The 23,692-nt window shown below is 43.7% G+C and overlaps 1 protein-coding gene across 3 annotated transcripts in view; it reads right to left on the bottom strand.

Moving 5' to 3' along the window:
- The window catches only part of Dcaf1 (DDB1 and CUL4 associated factor 1), a 40,641-nt gene that overhangs the window by 15,798 nt on the left and 1,151 nt on the right, over positions 1 to 23,692 (bottom strand). For all 3 annotated transcript variants that reach the window (XM_048334917.1, XM_048334916.1, XM_048334915.1), the window contains exons 2-14: positions 19,182 to 19,299; positions 15,603 to 15,679; positions 13,878 to 13,951; positions 13,277 to 13,390; positions 12,067 to 12,204; positions 9,473 to 9,985; positions 9,080 to 9,181; positions 7,167 to 7,325; positions 6,592 to 6,771; positions 5,590 to 5,799; positions 4,093 to 4,262; positions 2,317 to 2,441; positions 42 to 1,305 (exon numbers count right to left, since the gene is read on the bottom strand). In XM_048334917.1, the coding sequence (XP_048190874.1) occupies positions 42 to 1,305; positions 2,317 to 2,441; positions 4,093 to 4,262; positions 5,590 to 5,799; positions 6,592 to 6,771; positions 7,167 to 7,325; positions 9,080 to 9,181; positions 9,473 to 9,985; positions 12,067 to 12,204; positions 13,277 to 13,390; positions 13,878 to 13,951; positions 15,603 to 15,679; positions 19,182 to 19,291 (3,236 nt within the window). In that variant the 5' untranslated portion in view covers positions 19,292 to 19,299. The remainder of the gene's footprint in view (positions 1 to 41; positions 1,306 to 2,316; positions 2,442 to 4,092; positions 4,263 to 5,589; positions 5,800 to 6,591; positions 6,772 to 7,166; positions 7,326 to 9,079; positions 9,182 to 9,472; positions 9,986 to 12,066; positions 12,205 to 13,276; positions 13,391 to 13,877; positions 13,952 to 15,602; positions 15,680 to 19,181; positions 19,300 to 23,692) is intronic.

Below are 23,692 nucleotides of genomic sequence, written 5' to 3'. Positions count from 1 at the left end.
AGGCATGGCAGTCTGCAGGGCGCGTGGGGCCCCTTCCTTACCTGCTGAAGATCAGATGCCTATCAAAGCAGCCACCATCCACCCCTCCGTATTTTGGAAAGGACGCCCTGCGGTTTAGCCTGGAGGTAAAGTTTATTGGCGCCTGCCGCCTCTGTTTTGGCTCGGGACATTGGTGAGGAGTAAAAAGAGAGAAAGGTGGGCAAGTGGCCACTGGGTTCTTGCAGCGAGCGTGTTGCTCTCTGAGATACTCTGTGATGATACTGTCCAGCGTAGGCGGGGAGGGAAGGTGTCTATCCAACTGCTTTTTGATGGCTGGGCTTTGGCTGTAGGCGCCATGGTCCGACTTCTGCCGCAACACACGGGTTTTCCTCCCGTTGCAAGGTGACGGTCTCTCTCTGATAAAACTGATCCTACCAATCAAAGGGGAGTTGCCTGCATAGGAGGGGCCGGGCAGGGCGAGTGAACCCTGGGGGGGCCGCGGCTGAGGATGGGCGGCGGGGGCGGAAGAGGCGGTGACACCCACAGCGGCGTGGCTGCCCAGGCGCGTGGCAATGCCGTTGGCAATGCGAGGGGTTCGGGGAAGGGAGACGGGAGACGCGGTGGTGGTTACTGGGGTGAAGGCAGAAGAGTGGGAGGCCGCCGTCATGGGCAGGTCGGCCTCTTTCGTCAGCACAGTGGCCGTCTCCCCGAGCCCTTTGGAGATCAGATGGTTTCTGATGAGCAGCAGCAGCTCCTTCTCGGGGAAGGAGATCCGCGACTGGGCGACGACGTCGGCCTTCTGCAGCCGCGCCAGCGACACGTCGGTGCCGATGAGCAGCGGCTTGCCGGACACGCGCTCGATGAGCTCGGCGGCGTACTTGCAGAACTTCACGTGGTCGCTGCGCTTGTCCTGCAACACGGGCTCCTTCATCAGCTGCTGGATCTGGCAGCTGCTGAACAAGGGCAGCTTGCTGATGATCTGCCGCACCGTGCTGCTGCGGGACAGGCCCACCAGGGCCTTGCAGGCCAGCGCCCGGATCTGGTCAGCATCGGTGATGGGCATCTTGATGGACAGGAGGGACAGAAGCACCTTGATGCCGTTGTTGGACTGGACCACGTTCCACATCTTGGCCAGGGTGTGCTCGCTGGTCTTGGGGGTCTGGGGCAGCTTCCTCCGAGGCGTTCCAGAGATAAATTTGCCAATGCTGGATATGCGGTTATCGGGGCCACACACACAGTTGATGATAATCTGAAGTGCTGACTTCTGAATTTCAGCATCATGGATAAAGAACTCACCCTCAGCCACTCCCAATATAATGCTGATACCTACGAAGGGGGAGGAGAAATTACAGCATTCCTCATCAAACTAATGGCTAACTTCAGGGGTTCTTACAGTTTCAAATTTCGGGAGTCTTATTTTTTTTTTAAACTATGCACTTTTGTTAAAGTGCAAAGAATAAATACAATTGGTTCTCCTACAATGTAGCTCTATGATGCAATCCTTCATGTACAATAACTAGGATGGAGAGAGTATTAAGGGGCAGTCGCTCCTGTGCAATGTTTCCAAGGTAAATGGAGCATAGTGAATTAATACCTTCTTCAGGAAAGCAAAAAGCTTAGCCGCCACCGTGGCAGTGGGGATCTTTTCCCTATTACATACTAAAGTAATAAATAAGAACAATGGGCTGAGAAGGCGGCTTGGTGGTACAATGCTTGCCTGGCAGGCATGAAGTCCTCGGTTCGATTCCTCAGTACCACATACACAGAAAAGGCTGGAAGTGGTGCTGTGGCTCAAGTGGTAGTGCCAGCCTTGAGCAAAAGAAGCTGAGGGACAGGGCGCAGGCCCTGAGTTCAAGCCCCAGGACTGTCAATCAATCAAGACAAGTGTCTAAGCTGTGGACTTGCACCCAGTGTGGCCCATCCAAGGTCTCCAACAGCCACCCCGTCTCCAGGCTCAGCTCAGCGGCACCCAACTGAACCTACTCAGAATAAGGTGGGTTTTCAAAAGAGGCTATCTGCCCATTACTAATTCTTTTCCCTGTTCAAGTCACAAACCTCCTTTAAGTCTTAGTGTTGGCCTCAACCTGCTAGTCCCATAAACCTTATTTTTAGTACAAGATTCCACAGTAGGACGTTCTCACAAGTACACGACTACCATTTTACCAAAATCGCCTCAGCCATTCACAATCGCTCAGTTGATTAGCATGAGTCCCTCCTATATAACTGCATGGTGTTCTGCCTCTACTACCGTCTGTTCTAATGTTCCCAGGTCAGGTAAGTCACAAAGGAACACAGGCCCACTTCCACGCCCACCAACAACGGCGAGCTCCAACTTGCCTACAGTGGAGATGGTGGAGCCAGCCTCATCCAGCACGTCCACCGGTTCTGCCAGCTGCAGCTGGGTTTTGGGCACCACCGTGAGGATGGCCAGGACGTCCAAAGCAAAGCGCACGGTGTCGTTCCTGGCAGGGAGAGGGCCAGTCAGAAGAACGCAAAATACTAACTGCTTACAAGGAAAGGGGCATGACACACCGGGCCACCTGTGCGGCTCTGGGGAGGATACTGGACAGTCTGTCTAGAAGTGATTCTTACACCATTTGTAATCAGATGTACAGACAAGGGTATCTGCACAGACTGAGCACACCTTGTCTAAAATGCTTGGGACTGACCATAAGTACTTCAGAATTCAGTGGAAGTTGTTTGGATTTTGCAAAGATGTGCATAGACTGTATCTACTATCTAACACCAAAATCCAAATATCCAAAATGGAGCTGGGAAGGTGGCTTAGTGGTAGAGGGCTTACTTAATTAACATGCATGAAGCCCTGGGTTCGATTCCTCAGCATCACATACACAGAAAAAGCCAGAAGTGGTGCTGTGGCTCAAGTGGTAGAGTGCTGGCCTTGAGCAAAAGAAGCTCAGGCCCTGAGTTCAAGCCCCAGGACTGGCAAAACAAAACAAACAGAATCCAAAATGATCCAAATTCTTATCTCCAACTAGCCAGCAAAAAACTGATACTGGGGGCTGGAAATATGGCCTAGTGGTAGTAGAGTGCTTGCCTCGCATACGTGAAGCCCTGGGTTCCATTCCTCGGCACCACAGATATTTAAAAAACAAAAACAAAAGCCAGAAGTAACGCTGTTGCTCAATTGGTAGAGTAGAAGCCAGGGACAGTGCTCAGGCCCTGAGTTCAAGCACCAGAACTGGCAAAAAAAAAAACCAAAAACTGAAACTGAAGGGGTAATTTGAGAGGTACAGCTCCAGCTATGAGAGAAACACACACACACACACACACACACACACACACACACACACACGAAGGAAGAAAATGGTCTCTGTACGATTAGAAATATTCCAGAGCTAAAAGTCTAAAAGTAGTATTTGTGGTTCAAGTGGTACAGCTCCAGCTGTAAGGAAAAAAACAAAACAAAACAAAACAAAAAAAACAAGTGACAGCTCCAAGCCCTGAATTCAAGCCCCGAGACTAGAGTACTAGCACATACAAAATATTACAAATATTCCAGAGCTAAAAGTAATGTTTTGAAAAATCCAAACTTGGTACCAATAGTACAAAAGCTGCTTTCCCTACATACTATTCATTGTTTCCCCAGAAAATTATTTCAAGAGTTTAAAAAAGCAGGCTAAAAATATCCATATTCAGTTTGTTCTAATTTCTTGTTTTGTTTTGTTTTGTTTTTGGTGCCAATCTTGGGGTTGAACTCAAGGCCAGGGAACTGTCTCTGAACTTTTTATGTGACAGTAAAATAAACATTATATATAATCTCAAGCAGAAGCAAGATATCCAAGCACAAAAGCAGGACTTCAATCAAGACAGGACTTCGTCCCCAGCTCTACAGCTAAAACAAGTAAAATACCCAACTTCTCAAAGAGTGTTGATGTTACACCTTCCTTACAGTGCAAAGTTAACAATCACTAGCACCATATATAGGAACAAATACCCTGATAAGTTAAAAACCACATTTCCATGTTTAACTAGGTTCTCAGATTCAATAAAAGGCTGTTGACTGTATACTACGTACAAACCAAACCAACATCAATTTTAACCAAAGCAAAAACTCAGTATCATATTTCATTTGAATCCCTCTGGTCCCACCTTGCATAATAGGTCTTCCAATTGCAGGCAATAGAAATAAGCTGCAACAAGAGCTGTACACAAGAAAGCTTGAGGAAGACTTCAGCGGGTTCCCAATAGAGCTGTGCGGGGCCATATTCTATCAAAAACTCCATCATTTCCACAACTTGCTCGTGAGTATATGAACAAGCCTACGTGGAGAAATAGACGTTATTGTTATACATGACTATCATCTGCCTTCGTAATCATAGCTCATTAGCCAAAATGTTTTGTGGGGTTTTTGTGGGGGTTGGAGGGAAGGAGGGTATGTGTTTGGCAGCATTGGGGTTTAAAAGACCAACAGGTTTTAAAAACAGCTTTCAAATTCTATAATTCTTGAGTCAGTGATCCATGTAACTTGTTACTAGACAAATTTAACAAAATAACAAAAGAGATCTTCTGCATACATTTCACAGCTTAAGAGGAAAAAGTAGCACAAAGAAATTGATGTCATCTTAATTTGTGGGGTTTTTATTCTTTAAAAAATATGCAGAAGGGCTGGGAATGTGGCTTAGTGGTAGAGTGCTTGCCTAGCATGCATGTAGCCCTAGGTTCGATTCCTCAGTACCACATACACAGAAAAAGCCCGAAATGGTGCTGTGGATCAAGTGGTAGAGTGCTAGCATTGGGCAAAAGAAGGTCTGGGATAGCACCAAGGCCCTAAATTCACTCCCCAGGAATGGGGGGGGGGGGGGAGAAAAAGGAAGAAAAATAGGCAGAAACTGCCAGGTGCTGGTGGCTCACGCCTGTCATCCTAGCTACTCAGGAGGCTGAGATCTGAGGACTCCAGCTCACAGCCAGCCCAGACAGGAAAGTCCATGAGACTTTTATCTCTAATATATGACTGAGATAAAAGCCAGAAGTGGTGCTGTGGCTTAACTGGTAGAGCCATTAGCCTTGAGAAAAAAAAAAATCTCAGGGACAGCACTCAACCCAGAGGTTCAAGCCCCAGGACCAGCAAAAAATAAGTAAAAAACCAGACAGATTGTGGTCCCAAAATAAATAAAACAGGCTCCAATATGGTAAAGAAGAAATGATAGATACTATAGATATACCTATCCCAAAAGAAACTCAGGATATTTTTTATGCTTTTCATAAAAGAAAGGTCTTTTAAAAATACTTCAGTTTATTATTTAGTTCTAATATCCCTGAGAAACAGTAATTTCCAAGTGGGGGCAAAACAGTCCTTGGAATTCATCAGTTGTGTCCATTTTCAATTGTTCTACTTCCATCTAGGGCAAGTAAGAAATTCAACCCAGAGTTCTGCTGAGATTCCACAGCTGTGACTTGGAGCTTCAGACTAGAAATGCTACAGTGTTGACACACTTGTCTCTTTGGTTGGGAGAGAGGAAGGAGAACAATGGAAGGGCTGGCGTTGATCAAGAGACACTGTACACATAAACGGACATGTTGAATTGAAGCCCCTTTGTACAACTACATTCAAAGAAGAAAAAACTAAAAACACCTACATCTCCTTACCTTGTATGGGGGTTGAGGGTGAACAAGAATACCACCCTCGGTCCTCTGGAGTGATTGCTTCACTTGTTCCAATTTAATGGCCAGATGAGCCTCAAAATACTTGCGCAAGGCCATGCAGGTATGTTTCCCAGTTTGGCGGCTAGCGAATATTTCATCATCACTCAGAAGTGCACCCTGATCTTCCAAATTTAGAATCTCCAAAGTACTGATCTATTAGAAAATACAAGACAGAAAAAGGGGAAAGGAAAAATGATAGGAATAAACACCCATATGCTTAAAAGACTAACAAATATTAAAGTTTCCACATCTATCAACATGTTCAGAGTCGCCACAGGAAAGCAAAATGTTACACTGTTATCAAAAAGATGACACAACTTTTTATTTCTTTGCTTATGTGGTACTGAGGAATTGAACCCAGAGCCTTCTGCATGCTAGGCAAGCACTCTACCGCTAAGCCACGTTCCCAGCTGACACAGACAGCTTTTAACAGGTTAAAGGGCATATAGGGGCCAGGTGTGATGTTCATGCTCCCACAATCCTAGCACTTTGTAGGCTGAGGCAAGAGGACCGATTAGCCTACATAGCAAGTCCCCAACCAGTCTGGGCTACCTAATGAGATCCTGTCTCAAAAGCCAAAACATACATGTAACCCATAAAGCTCTTGCGTTGGGAAAGGTAAAGATTCCCAGCAGGAATTCCTCCTGTAAGATGACTGTGTCTATAAGGGCACAGTAAGTCCAAGAATACATAAAGAGCAAAGGGATGAAGGAATGGGACTGGAGTATGGCTCAGTGGAAAGAGAGAGACAGACAGAGAGAGAGAGAGAGAGAGAGAGAGAGAGAGAGAAATTTGTGAATTAAGGAGAAAAGAGAATTTTTATGAGGAACGATAATAAAACTCCAATCACAGGCTTTCTCTCTTCCACTAGGCGATGCTAACCAACAGCCCCGACAAGCAGGGCCCCTACATCTAGCAAGAGAAGCCCAAGAAAAAAAAGCTCACCAAGTTCACCAGACGCCGAAGGCCATCATAGCGGTCAAAGAGTTCCAAGACAGCCCGGAAGGAGAAGCAAATGGAGAAGAACATGGTGGCATGGCAGCATCCCGACGCGTGAGAACATTCCATGAGCCACAGGGTATAGTTCACGACATCAGAGAGAACATTGTGGGGATGCATGCAAACCTGTACAAAAACAAAATCTTTTTAATTGAAAGGAAAAGAAAAACCAGGGGCAAAGGAGTCTGAAGCAATGACAATTTCACCAATATAGATAAGTATCTTTACAGAATACAATGATCATTATGTTACAGTTACCATTCCAATTTCAGAACAAGATCCATTTGAAAGCTGAAAACATTTAAATCCAATCCCTACTGGGTTCCAACAAAGACTATCATTCAATGCTCCGAAAGGCTCTGTTATATTGGTAGTGAATTCCCACTTAACGTAAGAGAAAGAGACTCAGAGGCTAAGTCCCTCTCACAGATGACTAAATGACTGAGCCTCTGTCGGCTCAGAGGCTCAGCATCCACTGACTGACTCATTCAAGATGCTAGTGAACTGGAGAGAAGACTTACTCTTTCCATGGCATCCTGGTTGTAGGACAGGTAATACAAACACATGGAGACACCAGTTGCGGCCATAGAAGGACGAGGAATTTCCAGTAATTTTTGCACCCCGCCATGTGCAACAAATTCCGTGGCAAATTTGTTATGGAGCAGGAGAGATGCTAGGTGCTAAAACAAGGACACGTGTTACCACAGAACAACCTAAAAACTACAAAATCTCTTCAGATACTGCTAAATGACACTGCTCAATACAAGACTCCTCTGAGAAGACAGAGAGACAGAGAGACACACACACAGAGAGATAAAAAAAACACTTCAGTAGGGGCTGGGAACGTGGTTTAGTGGTAAAGTGCTTGCCTAGCATGCATGAAGGTCTGGGTTTGATTCCTCAGTACCACATACATACACAGAAAAAGCTGTGGTGCTGTGGCTCAAGTGGTAGAGTGCTAGCCTTGAGCAAAAGAACCTGGGGTCCGTGCCTAGGCCCTGAGTTCAAGTCCCAAGACTGGCAAAAAAAAACAAAAAACTTCTATAGCCAGCTGCTGGTGGCTCAAACCTGTAATCCTCACTACTATTAGATCTGAGGATTGCAGTTCAAAGTCAGCCCAGGCAGAAAAGTCCCCATGAGACTCTTATCTTCAATTAATCAAAACCTGGAAGTGGCACTGTGGCTCAAGTGGTAAAATGCTAGCACATATAGGCTCAGGGATAGCACCCAGACCGAGTTCAAACCCTGCAACTGGACCCCCCCCTCTTCCCCCCAAAAAAATCTCTTGGATTTTACTGCCCAGGCTGGCTTCAAACCATAACCCCCTCCTATCTCAGCCTCCTGAGTAGCTCACAGACGTGAGCCACCAGTACCGGGTTCTCCTGAATACTTTTAAGGGTAAGGGGGTACATTATTAGCTGGGGCTGCTTTATGAGTCTAAACCCAGGTCAACACAGTCAGGGCCTCGGGAAAGCTAGAGCTCTCGCTCCTGTTTCCAATAACAGACTAGACAACACAGATCTGCAATTACATGATTCTATACCTTGCCAAGGTCAACAGCAAAAACAACATTCGTATACTCTCTACAAGTTCTCAACACCTGGGCTGATCCTTATTAACAAGTTAAAATCCTCTCTTCTTCATTCTAGTCATTACACAAGCTCCTACCATGCTTCCATTCAAGCTTGCCCTCAGATACTAACGCTTCTGACACACATGCATGGTTTTCTCACAATGTCTTTCCTATCTCCCATGGTAATTCATTCCTTTGCCACGAGTGGCAGGTGAGAATAAGTCAGGTTACCTTATCCTAGTGGCTTACCACCACCTTCAATCCAGCTCATCTCATTCCTACATGGAAAAGTCCTGCTTTCTGTTCCAAGTATTGTATCTATACAAGATCCAGCTCAATATCCTTTCTTAACTCATTTTGGTTCTACCACTCTCAATGTACGTTCCTTCTCCTATACTTGAATCATTCCTTTTCAACAAATGGCACACTGAGCTTCCAGTTTTATTTTTCAGTAAGAAGGATCTCATTTGAGATTGTGTCCCTGTTCATTCACATTATTTTCTTTGATCCCTATAAGATTCTGCATGTAAATAGCTGAATGATGACAAACATTATAATTTCCCACACAAAATCCTACAGATACAGCAAATGTCCCAACTCCTATCTTCCACTGAATCCTATTCAAGAAAACTGTATTTGAAAGCAAAACCTGCAGACCACTCGAGGCAATTCTGATCTCCACTATTCAAAGTATAACTATTAGTTATACTATTAGTTCACGTTTTACACATACACACACACACACACATACGCGGGCACCACAGGGCAGCTGGCCCACTGTAACCCCCATATTGAACCTCACAAATACAAAACACTTCTATTAATACAATGCTCAATAACCTAATTTTAAAAGAACATTACCTTGAGTGCCTCAAATGTAAGCAGGACATCATTAGTCTGTTTCAGATCAATATAAAACATCATTAACTCTCGTGACCCAAGCTGCATAAATATGGGCAATAACTGAAATGAGAAACAAAAACAAGTCTTCCATTTGGTTTGGTTTTTCACACATTTCTCATTACATTCCATGAAGAGATCAAAGAAATGAATCACCCCAGCCCCATGAATTGTAAACATATGAACGGACTTCGTTCCAATACACTTTATCAGAAATGACTTATTAAGTCCTTACTAGTTTGGCATGAAGATTTTTCTGGAGTAAAGAATCTATCAGTGTATGCATGCAACCATCAAATACCTCAGAAATAAACACTCTCAAAAGGTGGAGAGTATGCTTCCCAGTAAACTTACCTCCTGGTACTCTCCTAGGGGGGTCAAATATTGGAGGATGAGCCGCTGCTCAATGGCAGGAGTCATGGGGTAAAGGGTATAATTGGTGCCAATCACCCAGGGGGACATTTCTGACCAGCTGCTGTTAGACAGCTCAACAAACACGCGATCTGGTTCAGAAGATGAGAAACCCAACTTCTGCTTGGCTTTCCTAAAGTTCTCTCTGTCGCCCTGTTTTGCTGACTTGTTCTTCTTCAATGCTCCTTCCTCGGGCTTGGATGTCGAGTTCACTCTACTGCTGGTCTTGTGGCTTGAGTCAAGGTGAAAGGAGATCTCCATGTCTCCGGAAGCTTCCTCGTGCTCTCCATCCACGACGTCCACGGCCATGTCACCATAGTCCATATCCACAGCTTCCTCATCCAGAGGCAGGAGGGGTTCCGAGAAGAGCTTCCGTGGGCTTGGCCGCTTGCTTTCCTGCCGCAGAGCCACTTCCTGGAGCTGGAGCTCCCTCAGTCTTCGAAGCACTATTGCCACCTATCAACAGAGAGTGGAGTCAAAGGAATAGGTCTCTTCCGTATCTTACGCAATTCTTAATTCACATATGTCTTCGCTGGCTTGGGATTTGATGCCCCATTTGCCAACTCTTGATCCTCTGAACTCGTAATCCTCCTGTCTCCCACTGCCAAGTGCTAGGATTACAGCCGTGTATCATGCTCAGCTTATTAAGGAATTCTCATTTCTGCTTGAAAAGAACTGCATGCTCATGCAATTAGCCTAGTACCTGATACTTGCTTTAGACAAACATGCTGACCCGACTCCTGTAACTGCATAAAAATCTCCTTTCCCATAAAATTTTCAAGAGAACTCAAGCCAGATTTGCACATCAAACACATCAAATCATTCATGGCTCATCTTTTGGATCAAGGTAGGCTGAGCCATTACATCTAAAGAGGTAAAAACTAGGCAGACTAGTTAATTTTTTTAAATTCATTTTTGGTGCCAGTTCCAGAGCATGAACTCATGACATTATGCTCTTGCATGGCCTTTTTAACTTTTTTTTCCCCTGTCAGTTGAGGCCTGGGGACTGTCCCCGGGTTTTTTTTGGCTCGACCTAGCACCCTACCACTTGGAGCCATAGCTGCACTTCCAGTTTTTAGGTAGTAAACTAGAGATAAGAGGTGCGGATAGATCTCACCTGTAATCCTTCTGGCTACTCCTGAGGCTGAGATCTGAGGATCGCTGTTCAAAGTCAGCTCAGGCAGGAAGGTTTTTGATACTCTTATCTCCAATGAACCACCAGAAAGTCCAAAGTACAGCTCTGGCTCTAAGTGGTAGACTGCTAGCCTTAAGCAAAAGAGCTCAGTACAAGCCTGCCACAACTGACACAAAAAAAAAAGTCTCAGGGGCTGGGGATATGGCCTAGTGGCAAGAGTGCCTGCCTCATATACATGAGGCCCTGGGTTCGATTCCCCAGCACCACATATACAGAAAATGGCCAGAAGTTGCGCTGTGGCTCAAGTGGCAGAGTGCTAGCCTTGAGCAAAAAGAAGCCAGGGACAGTGCTCAGGCCCTGAGTCCAAGCCCCAGGACTGGCAAAAAAAAAAAGTCTCAGACTTTCCTGCCCCAGCTGGCTACAAACTGAAATCCTCAGATTACAGCTTTGCTGAGCTTTTTTGACCAAAGCTAACAGTCTAACTACTTGAGCCATGCTTCTAGTTCTGATTTTATACTGGTTAACTGGAAAAAGCAATCTCTTGGACTTGTCTGTCCTGATTGGCTTTGAACCATGATCCTTAGATCTTACCCTCCTGAGTAGCTTGGATCATAGGTGTGAGCCACTGGGGCCTTGTAGTTGACTTAGTGTTGTTTTTTTTAAGTGCCTTTGAAAATAAAGGGTGAGCCAGTTGCTGGTGGTCCCTGTGAGATTCTTCTCTCCAATGAACTGCTCAAAAACTCTAAGTGGGGGCTGGGAATATGGCCTAGTGGCAAGAGTGCTAGCCTCGTATACATGAAGCCCTGGGTTCGATTCCTCAGCACCACATATATAGAAAATAGCCAGAAGTGGCGCTGTGGCTCAAGTGGCAGTGTTAGCCTTGAGCAAGCCAGGGACAATGCTCAGGCCCTGAGTTCAAGGCCCAGGACTGGCAATAAAAAAAAAAGTCAAAAACTCTAAGTGGCACTGTGGCTCAAGTAGTAGAGTGCTAGCCTTGAGCACAAAGAGGCTCAGGGACAGCATCCAGGCCCTGAGTTCAAGCTCCACAACCAAAAAAAAGAAAAAAAGAAGCCATGATCCTTGACTACAAAAAAGTTATTTGGGGCTGGGCCTGGGATGTAGCTCAGTGGCAAAGCACTTGCCTAGCAAGTGGAATGTCCTGAGTTTGATCCCCAGTACAAGAAAAAAAAAATACAGTAAAAAAAAAAAAGTTTATTTTCCATCTTAAAAAAAGGAAAAATCAAAACTCTTAACATAATCAGTAAGGGTGAAATGCTGATATTATACCTATGCTCCAGCACAAGGTACTAAAGAAGATCTACCTATCTACATTCAGGCATCAGTGAACAGCCTATGAGTGGCTTTCTCTGTAAACAGTAACTCATTCTCCTATGGTCCTTACCAGCTGGGAGTTCTCATCCCTGTAGTTAGCAGCAATGTCTTGATTTTCCATAGCACCTCCTAACAATCCCGTCGAATATGTCCTCAAAGGCTGGTCAGCTTCTCTGGCCCATTTGAAAAGATTCTCAACAATTCCTTCCTGTAGTGAAGGAGACAGTACAATTTAGAAAGTGTCCACTTTCATAATGAAAAGTAGAAATCAAGACTTCTGCCTTAGAACAAAAGGATCTCAATGTTGTTTATAAGAATTAAAAATGTAAGCTGGGGGCCAGTGACTCATGCCTGTAATCCTAGCTACTCAGAAGGCTGAGCTCTGAGGATCAAGGTTCGAAGCCAGCTGTAGCAGAAAAATCCCCTGGCAGAAAAATCCCCGTGAGATTCTTATCTCCAATAAACCACTCAAAAATAGAAGTAGTGCTGAGGATCAAGTGGTAGAGTGCTAGCCTTGAAAACAGAGAATCAGGGACAGTGCCCAGGCCCTGATTTCAAGCCCCACAATAGGAAACAACAAGAAAAGATTTAAATTAAAATGAGCCACACAGGGCTGGGAACCTGGCTTAGTGGTAGAGTGCTTGCCTAGCACATATGAAGCCCTGGGTTCCATCCTTCAATACCAGATAAACAGAAAAAAAAACTGGAAGTGGCACTGTGTCTCAAGTGGTAGAGCACTAGCCATGAGCAAAAGGAGCTCACGCCCAGACCCACAGTTCAATCTCCAGGGGAGGGGGGTGGGGAGTACTTAATTAAAAAATAAAAACATAATGTTAAGATTTCTAAAAATACCAGGGCACTCATGTAGCAGGTATTTATCCCCGTAGCTATTTTTAAAATTGTCTATTGTTTGTCTGAGGAGGAAAACTAAATATGACAATTGTTCCATGTGGGCTAGGAATATGGCCTAGTGGTAAAGTGCTGGCCTCGTATACATGAAGCCCTGGGTTCGATTCCTCAGCACCACATATATAGAAAAAGGAGGAAATGGCGCTGTGGCTCAAGTGGCAGAGTGCTAGCCTTGAGAGAAAAGAAGCCAGGGAAAGTGCTCAGGCCCTGAGTCCAAGCCCCAGAACTGGCAAAAACAAACAAACAAATGATTGTTACATGTATTTGAAGAGGAAAAATACATATAACGATTATTTTAACAACAAAGACAAGTCTAGCAGATTACTATTCAACTAAGAAACAGAGCAATCACTTCTGTTTTTACTAAGTACCTTTTCTTGAAAGACAACAGCAGTTTCCAGCCCCGGCATGATGTCCAATAGCAGTCTGCAGGCTGCGGTGTTTAAAGGGGGCTCTCGGCTTGTCATCACATATGCGTTCACCAGCTAGAAAGCACAGGGGGCCAGGAGGGGGGAGGAGGAGGAAGGAGGAAGAGAAGAGTGTGGAAGAAAGGTGATCAATATACGACATGTGCATGTACAGAGATATCACGGTAAATCCCAGTAACTTTTATAACCAATCTGTGTTAATTACAGTTTACCTATTTAAAGAAAAAAAATTAAAGCACAGGCAGGAACCCCAAAGAATTCCCACATTTCCTAACTCAAAATCATCTCGCCCAAGAGTGTCCACAGGTATCCAATACTACACTAAACAAAAATTTCACATCCAAGAGAAAATAATTTGATCACAACCAGCTCACGATGATTACTTCCACTGAGCCAATACCAAATAACCTGAGTAGAGTCTACCTACTCTGCTCCCAAACTTTGCCAAGCTGCTCCGGTAAAGCAAACTATTCATACAAGCAGACACACAAGCCACAGCATCTGCTGATGGTAGTGGCTGCAGAAAAGTAAGAAGGAAACCTACTGCGTTCATGAAATCATCGTTCTTGAAGAGTATTCTCAGCAAGTGGCCCAGCATACACTCTGGATCTGCTCGACCTGCCAAAAGGAGAGGGGAAAGAGTAAGTCATCCCAGGCAAGCATCCCAGGCCCCTGGAATGCCACCTGAGTATTGTTACTAATAAGATATCAACAAGAATAAATGGGAGGGGCTGGGGATATGGCCTAGTGGCAAGAGCGCTTGCCTCGTATACTTGAAGCCCTGGGTTCGATTCCCCAGCACCACATATACAGAAAATGGCCAGAAGTGGCGCTGTGACTCAAGTGGCAGAGTGCTAGCCTTGAGCAAAAAGAAGCCAGGGACAGTGCTCAGGCCCTGAGTCCAAGGCCCAGGACTGGCAAAAACAAACAAACAAACAAAGAATAAATGGGACACAGACAAGATTCCTGTGAGGAATCAGATTTTTTTTTTTTAATTCACTAAAATTACAAGTGCCCCTGTAAGGACTGGAGACAGACACTTCGCTCTCACCTTTCCACTTCCCAGGATACTACCTACATAGCAATGCTGAATTAAATGATGGTAAACCAGGTCTCCATCAGCATTACTGACAGTATAGGATGTGTCTACAAAGGAATCAAAAAGAGCCTACGAGAAAGAAAACCCCTAAATTCACAACTGCAGAAAGGCAGCAAGACTAAAGTTCTTTTCACAGGTGTCCAGAGAAGTTGGGCTCCAAGTTAATCTCCCCAACTACAATGACAATGGCAAGAGCAATGCAGCCTCAAACTTATAAGGCCGTCCTAGGCGGGGATGAGGCAGGGGAATCTCACTAAGCAATCAACAATCCCAAAGATTTAGAACCCTTGAGCACCTTAACTTTCTAGCTCCTAGGGAAAAGAGACCTAGGTACCACTCAGTCTACAGTCTAAGGTAAAAACAATTACCTAATGTCTGGAAGATGGTTTAATTTTAAAACTGATAGCATCTATTTTATTTCTCTGTCTTTTAGAGCATTAGAATCATAAGACTTGGGGCTGGGAATGTGGCTTAGTGGTAGAGTGCTTGCCTAGCATGCATGAAGCCCTAGATTCGATTCCTCAGGACCATATACACAGAAAAAGCCAGAAGTGGTACTGTGGCTCAAGTGGTAGAGTGCTAGCCTTGAGTACAAAGAGGCTCAGGGACAGAGCCCAGGCCCTGAGTTCAAGCCCCAGGATCAGCAATATATATATATCCTAGACTTAGTCAAAGGATACAACAGAGAATGAAGACAAGATGTAAGCTGCTAATACAAAGATTTTACCAAACTAAGTAGTATCTCAAAGTAACTCAGAGAAAAGAAAATACATGGAATGGTATCATAATCCTAGCTGCTTGGGAAGCTAAAATTAGAGGATTGAGGTTCAAAGCCAGCCAGGGAAGGAAAGCCTCTTATCTCCAATTAACCACCAAAGAGCTAGAAGTAGAAGTGCGGTTCAAATGGTAGAGTGCTAACCTTGCGCAGAAAAGCTCAGGGACAGTGTCCAGGCCCTGAGTTCAAGGCCCAGGACCTGGGGTGGAGGGGGCGGTGGGGAATCAAGTCCGGCCTGTGCAACATAAGGCCCTGTCTCAAAAACAGAAAGAGCTAGGAGGTATGGCTCAAGTGGTAGAGTACCTGACTAAGCAAGCCTGCAGCCATGAGTTCAATCATCAGTATTATACTGTGAAGGAAAAAAAAGAAACTAAACTTAAAGAATATAATCTTACCAGGATGTCGATCATCAAATGGGTCTGGATCTCCTTTACGATATTCTTCAGTTTCTTTTTCAATCAATTCAGACATCCTACACAAAATAAAAAAGGAATCAAGGGGCTGAGAATGTGGCCTAGTGGTAGAGTGCTTGGCCTGGCATACATGAAGCCCTGGGTTCGATTTCTCAGCACCACATACAAAGGAAAAGCTGGAAGTGGCGCTGTGGCTCAAGCGGTAGAGTGCTAGCCTTGAGCAAAAAGAAGCTAGCTAGGGACAGTGTCCAGGCCTTGAATTCAAGCCCCAGGACTGGCAAAAAAAAAGAAAGTAATCAAGTAGAAACAAAACACCAATACTTACCACCCATCATTTACACAGTAAATGTTTAAAATAAAAGCAAATACTTTTAAAGACATAGTAGCAAAGCAAACAGAGAGGGGGAAAGAAAGAGAGACAGAGAAGGCGTGCAGGCATGCTACGCACCAGTAACTTACACCTGTAATCCTAGCTACTCAAAAAGTTGACATCTGAGGATTGAGGTTCAAAACCAGCCCAGGCAAGAAAGAAAGTCCCTGAGACTCTTACGTCTAATTAAGTACCAGAAAACTGGAAGTGGTGCTGTGCCTCAAAGTAGTAGAGCATCGCCCTTGCGCAAAAGAGCTCATGGACAGCATCCAGACCCTGAGTTCAAGCCCTAGGACTGGCAAAAAAAAAAGGGGGGGGGGGACTATATTTAGGGTGTAGACTAACTGGGATGGGGAAGAGGAAGTCATCTGGAAGTCGTATTCAAGTTGCATAACTTGAGCAAGGGGTTTGAGGAGAGAGGGTTGTCTCAGTTTGAGTTTTTGCTGTTGTTTGGGCTTTTCACTCATGGCTGTCACTCTACCACTTCAACTACACTTCCACTTCCAGCTTTTTGCTGGTTAATTGGTGGTTTGAGTCCAACAGATGTCTGCTGAGGCTGGCTTCGAACCACAATCCCCAGATCTCAACCTCCTGAGTTGCTAGGATTTTAGGCATACGCCACCTACACCTGGTTTAAGGGAGTTTTTTTGTTTGTTTTTGTTTTGGTGTATGTGTGCCAGTACTGGGGCACAAAAGAGTACAGCCTTGTCTTGTACTAAGCTGGTACTCTACCACTAGAGCCATGCCTCCTATTCCCACCTTTTGCTGGCTAGTTGAGGCTAAGAGTCTTATGGAATTGTCTGCCAAAACGCTTTGAACTACAATCCTCAAATTACAATCTGCTGAGCAGCTAGGATTGCAGGCCATTAGTGTCCAATGAATCCATTAAGCAAAGTACTTTATAGTATACTAATTATATCTGAAAAAAAAAAAAAAGCTGAGCCTAGTGAGATAGACCTGTAAGTCCTAAGCTCTGGCAGGTGAGGCAGTAGGATTCTGTGTTCAGGGCCAGCCTGTGCTACATGGTAAAACCATCTTTATTAAAAAAAAAAAAAGAATCCTCTACTTTAGTGTGGCCCATTTTCTCACTGATATAGAAACATTATCCCTTTATGCCTTTCTATGAAAACTTCTTAGTACTTTTCAATTACTTCTCAAATAGCTCTGCAGATGACTAACAATAAAGCTTCTCAGTAATGCCTGTGATGAAAAGTGAGGAAGACGGATTCAGAGAAAACAAATATATGAATGCATAAAGAAACTCATTCAACTTCTGTTTTCATAATCTATCATATTTAACCATACGGCCTGATTAAGCACTTCATTACATACTACTTTGTAATACTTTGCATTGTTTCTTATCTCTTAAGCTTAGTTGCTTCCCAGGTGGTTAGCTCCTTGAGAACAATGGCCCTTTATTTTGTGTTGCTAAACACTGTCGCAAAGTGAAAAAGCTGAAGATCAAATATGATCATGAAAGGACAATAACCTTGGAAATGCAAGTCAGGACTTTTAGCAAAAAGTAGAATTTAGGGGCTGGGAATATGGCCTAGTGGCAAGATTGCCTCATATACATGAAGCCCTGGGTTCGATTCCCCAGCACCACATATACAGAAAATGGCCAGAAGTGGCGCTGTGGCTCAAGTGGCAGAGTGCTAGCCTAGAGCAAAAAGAAGCCAGGGACAGTGCTCAGGCCCTGAGTTCATGGCCCAGGACTGGCCAAAAAAAAAAGAAAAGAAAAGAAAAAGTAGAATTTAGCCGGGCATCGACAGTTCACGCCTGTAATCCTAGCTACTCAGGAGGCTGTCAGCTCGAGCAGGAAAGTCCCTGAGACTTTTATGTCCAATTAACCAGAAGTGGCGCTGTGGCTCAAGTGGCAGAGCGTTAGGCTTGAGCAAAAAAGCCCAGGGACGGCGCCCAGGTGCAAAGTTCAAGCCCCAAGATGACAAAAAGAAAAAAAAAATAGTAGAATTCACAGCTAACATTACTTCCTATTAACGACTCTCCTCCCTTCAGTTATGCAAGCAACAATCCTGTTACTAAAATCAAAAAGCCAAAAACCTGTTAAGCCCTCATGAGTCACACCTGAATTCTTAGTCAAGAGGCTGAGAACTGAGGATCACAGTTCAAAGCCAGCCCAGGCAGGAAAGCCTATGAGACACTTATCTCCAATTAACCACCAAAAAAAAAAAAAAAAAAAAGAATCAGAAGTAGAGATGTGGCTCAAGTGATAATAGTGCTAGCCATGAGGAAAAAAGTTAAGGGACAGCGCCCATGCCCTGAGTTCAAGCCCCAGCACACTCTTACTCTGTCTCTGTCTCTTGTGTACACGCTCTCTCACTCTCTCTCTCTCTCTCACACACACACAGCCTATCCTTTCACAAGTTCCCCATTTATCAAGAGAAATGGGAACCAAGCATTTAATCCTGGTTGAGCGTTCCTAAGACTATATTCTTCAGATGGGCATGATGATGCACACCTATAATCCCAGAGTTAGGAAAGCTAAGGCATCAAGATTTCAAGTTCAAGGCCAACCCAGGCCTTGAACAATACGGAGAAAGAAAAAAATAAAACAGAAGAACCTATGAATATGAGCGCAAAGGGCTAGTAATAAGAATAAAATGAAAGAAAACTTTGATTCAGAATTCAGTAAAGGTTTTTTAAAAAAAGGTTATTATAATTTCCTCCACATCAATTTTTGCTATTTAAAGTGATTATGCCACAAAATCTCTACCCTACAAAAATTCAGAGAAAGGAAAGAGTAACATCTTATAAAAAAAGAAATGTACTCATTACCTGACTTGTGAAATGGTAACACCTTTGTACAACACCTTTTTTTTTTTTGGCCAGTCCTGGGGCTTGGACTCAGGCTCTGAACACTGTCCCTGGCTTCTTTTTGCTCAAGGCTAGCACTCTGCCACTTGAGCCACAGTGCCACTTCTGGCCGTTTTCTGTATAAGTGGTGCTGGGGAATTGAACCCAGAGCCTCATGTATAAGAGGCAAGCACTCTTGCCACTAGGCCATATCCCCAGTCCCTGTACAACACCTTAATGACAATAAAACTTGGTTGAAGAAGGAAGGGGGTGGGGAGGCTTCCCCTCCAATACATCAAAAATGTAGTTTTTCTATGCATATAGGAAAAGACTAGTATATGAAGCTGCAAATGGAAAGCCACCTTAATCATTCATACCTGGTAAGGATAGGAACCATGTCTTGCCCACTGCCATGTTCTTTCTCCCACTGCTCCAGCAAGGTAGTGAGCTCCGCCTTGGAATCCACATGCACCGCTACTGTAGTCATGGCTTGGCCTAAGGGAGCCAAAATGACAGTCAAGGACACAGACAAATCAACCTGGCCAACTTCAGACAAAAGGAAAAGCAAGGAGGATCAGAGAGGAAATGGGCAAACGAGGGAAATTAGAATCCCTCCATCCTTCAAGGTAGTTTTATTTGTGGTATAGAGTTGGAAACTCTGCATTACTACCATGTTTCATGACAGGTCTTCTGACTTTTCTCAGCCAGTTTCCTCAATTTTTGGCAAATGAAGGAAGGGACTGGACCAAACAAAGTGTGAGTGTGAGGCCTGTCTTTCTATGTAGCCTAGGAGAGCCTCAAACTCTCCATGTATAGTCCAGGCTGGCCTCAAACTCACAATCCTGCTTCGGCCTTCCAAGTGCTGGAATTACAGATGAGTATGATGCTCCCATCAAATGTTTCTTAACCTTTTTTTTTTCCCCCTCACTGAAAATCAGACAAGATCCATGGCCCCTTTTTTTGTATCCAGTACATATAACACCCAACACCCAACAAAACTCCTCAGGTCTAGACCTCTGAAGTCCAAAATTTGAAGTTATTTTAATGCTACATGTGACAGGCACTGCTCTACAAAAGATAGATACATTCCTGGTTCAAGGAGTAAAGTAGATATTTTTTTCCAGGAAAAAATTCAAACAATAGTCCTGCAGACTTGCTAACCTCAAACACAGCTGGATTTCCTCGAAGGAATGAGGCTGGAAAACAGGTATAAGGGTTGCTGCACTGAGTGGGAAACCCAGGAATGCAGAAGCTGGAATGGCCTTAGGAGAAACTAAATCGAATGACCACATGGGAGAAATGTATAGGGCATCCCAAGGGGAGCACTGCAAATGAGACACAAATATTAGGTGGTTTATAGCATTGTATTTTCTGCTAGGCAGTCTTTAGGATCAACATGTCAGAAGGATCAGACAAAGTCATGCAAAGTGTATTTTCACAGAAATAGCAACCATTCTATAAAAAGTTCCATATCAGAAAGGACTACTAGCTGATGTAAAATAGATGTTTGTGGGAGGGGAGAGGTGGGGAGGAGCATGTTCATGTTGAATCCAGTTCATGTTGAATCCAGCAACACAAAATTATACATCATGTGGTCTGAAGGTCTACTCCTAAATTCATATCCAAAAAAAAAAAAATTGACAAAATTCAGCTTTCTTTCATGGTAAAAACACTCAAGCTAGCCCCTCAAGTTCACGCTTGTAATCCTATCTACTGGGGAGGCTGAGATCAGATCTGAGGATCACAGCTTGAAGGCAGCCAGAGCAGAAAAGTCCCCATGAAACTCATCTCTAATAAACCACTCAAAAGTGTGAGTAGTGCTTTGGCTCAAGTGGTAAGAGCCTTGAGCACAAAGAGCTCAGGGACAGCGCCCTCGCCCTGAGTTCAAGCCCCACAACCAACAAAAATAATAATAATAAATAACACTCAATAAACTAAGATCAGAAAAGAACTTCCACAAAAAAAGTAAAAGAGAATAAGAACCCACAACTGGCCAGGCACCAATGGGTCACACTGTAATCGAGAGAATGAGATCTAAGGATCACAGTTAACAGCCAGCCAGGGCAAGAAAGTTCAAGAGACTCTTATCTCCAGTTAACCAGAAAACAACAAGAAAGTGGAGGCATGGCTAAAGTAGCAGACCACCAGCCTTGAGTGAAAAAAGCTAAGGCTTTGATATCAAGCCTCAGCACCCAGCACACACACAAAAGTAAAACTATTAAAGCTAATAAACAAATTCAACAAAGTTACAAAGTTAATCAGTTGTATAATGCTATCAGTCAACAATCAGAATTGTTGTGGTTTTGTTTTTTTTTTTTTTGTGAAAAGGTCTGGCTATGTAATCCAAACTGAACTTGAACTCATGAGGCTTCTAACCAAGCCTTCATTCATCACCAGCTGCAGTTTCATCCAAAAGAGCAACATAAAGAATACTTAGAAACAAATTAACCACAGACAGGAATGTGGCTTAGTAGTAGAGTGCTTGCCTAGCATGCATGAAGCCCTGGGTTCTAATCCTCAGTACCACATATACAGAAAAAGCTGGAAGTGGCGCTGTGGCTCAAGTGGTAGAGTGCTAGCCCTGAGCACCAGGACTGGCAAAAAAAAAAAAAAGTGGGGCTGAGGATATGGCCTAGTGGCAAGAGTGCTTGCCTTGTATTCATGAGGCCCTGGGTTCGATTCCCCAGCACCACATATACAGAAAATGGCCAGAAGTGGCGCTGTGGCTCAAGTGGCAGAGTGCTAGCCTTGAGCAAGAAGAAGCCAGGGACAGTGCTCAGGCCCTGAGTCCAAGCCCCAGGACTGGCCAAAAAAAAAAAAAAGTAAGAAAGAAAGAAAAAATAATAACCAAAAAAGGTACAAGACTTTAACACTGACAACTACATTTCTGAAATAGACAACCTAAATTAATTAAAAGGACAATTTGTGTTCACAGATTGGAAGGCTTAGTATTATGATAATACTGGTTTGGGTTCTGATGTCTAAGAATGCCTAAAAGTCTTCTAATTTAAACTCTTACATTTAGATCTTTAATCCATGTTGAGTTAAGTTTTACATATAGTACGTGACACTATAACTTCATTCTTTTACATGAGGATATCCAAATATTTCAGTGCCACGTGTTAAAAACTCTTCATTTTCACTACTGGGTCCTGTTGCCAATGGTGAATACTGACTAGCCATAAGTGTGAGGGCCTATTCCTGGACTTTCAGTTTTGTTGTATTTTTCTGTATATATTGACCTTTATACCAGAGACACACTCTTTTGATTCGTTTTGTGGTAATTTTTGAAGTCAGGAGTGTGCTTTCTCCAACTGTGCCTATTTTCTCAAGACTATTGTGGCTATCTACAGTTCCTTATAATTACATCCTAATTTTATCTTTCTCGGTGCTAAGGACTGAACCCAGGACCTTGACTATATTAGGCAAGTGCTCTACCACCGAGCTACATATCCAGCCCTAGATTCCATTTCTGGGGGAAAAGATCATTGGAAGATCCAAAGATAGCACTAGCTATGCACAAAAAAATAAAATAAAAAAAGGCAGGATTGTGAGGCCTGGAGTACAAGACCCAGAACAAGCACCAAAAAAGAAAAAGAGAAGGGGATTCTGATTTTAAGGGAAAAGAGTTCAGCCTTTTACCACTGAGGAATGAACTGGAGAGATAGTAGAGGCCCAGGGATCTACTGCCAACACCATAAAAAAAAAAAAAAAGAAAACAGGAAAAAGTTGAGAAGATTTTTGTATTGGACCAACTCTCAAAATATATTATCCAGTAAGAAAAACAAAGTGCAAAACTTGTGTATAACATGCTACCTATTGTGAATCTTAAAAGTTGCTCAGTTTGTTCATACACTCCTGTAATACCAGCACTCAGTAGCCTGGGTAATGTTAACACCCTGGAGTGGTTGTTAATGTTTTCTAAAAAGCTAGCTCCTAGCTACTCAGGAGGCTGAGGTCTGAGGATGGCCGTTGGAAGCCAGCCCAGGCAGGAAAGTCTCACATGAGACTCTTATGCCCAATTAACCACCAGAAAACCAAAAATGGCACTGTGGCTCAAAGTGGTAGAGCGCTAGCCTTGAGCGCAAAAGCTCAGGAACAGCGCCCAGGCACTGAGTTCAAGTCCCAAGACTAACCCCAAAACAATCAAACCCGAGGACAGAAAAAAATATATATTAGGAAAGTTACAATCCTTATAATCTGTAAGAACTGTTTCCTTATTTTAAAGGGGGAGGGGCATGCGAAGAGGTTTGGAATGTAGCTCAGTGGTAAAATCTATGATAGACCCCAAGCCAATCTCCATACAAGATTAAAAATGGAAATTCCAATCTTAGAGCTTCAAGTAAATGTACTCTATTACCTGAGATCATGTATAACTTTATTACTTTCCACAAAAACTCTCCTAGTACTATAAACCAACTCAAATCACAACATGCTGGTTCATTCATTCTACCACATTCCTGCTCTATTAACAAGAGTAGAAAGGAAAATTCTCTATTATCTCCTTACATCCAAAAATGCACCACAACTCGAAAATGGGTAATGAAGAACCATTACATGCAAAAAAAAAAAAACTAAATCTTGACAGCAAGCAGAAATACACTACATAAATTCCTATTCGAGTCAAAATACACGCGCTTATGTAAACCTTAGAAGTAAACCAGTAAGCTGGAAAAGGGTGGCTCTAGATGACACTATCAATTAACGCTCTTATTCCTTACACTAGTGAACGATGCGCTGGAACAGAAAGATACTGCTAAACGTAAGCCACTGACTCGTGCAGACTAATTAAAAGGCTTCGGTGTATGCGGCGTGCGTGGGTGACTGCAAAACTACTTCCTCAATAAACTAGATGACCCAGAAGAACACTACCATTGCAATAAGAGGA

The sequence above is a fragment of the Perognathus longimembris genome, chromosome 26 (assembly GCF_023159225.1).
Source record: "Perognathus longimembris pacificus isolate PPM17 chromosome 26, ASM2315922v1, whole genome shotgun sequence".
NCBI classification, from domain to species: Eukaryota; Metazoa; Chordata; class Mammalia; order Rodentia; family Heteromyidae; genus Perognathus; species Perognathus longimembris.
Note: the sequence above shows the minus strand (reverse complement) of the source record. Positions and strands in the feature narration are given on the sequence as shown.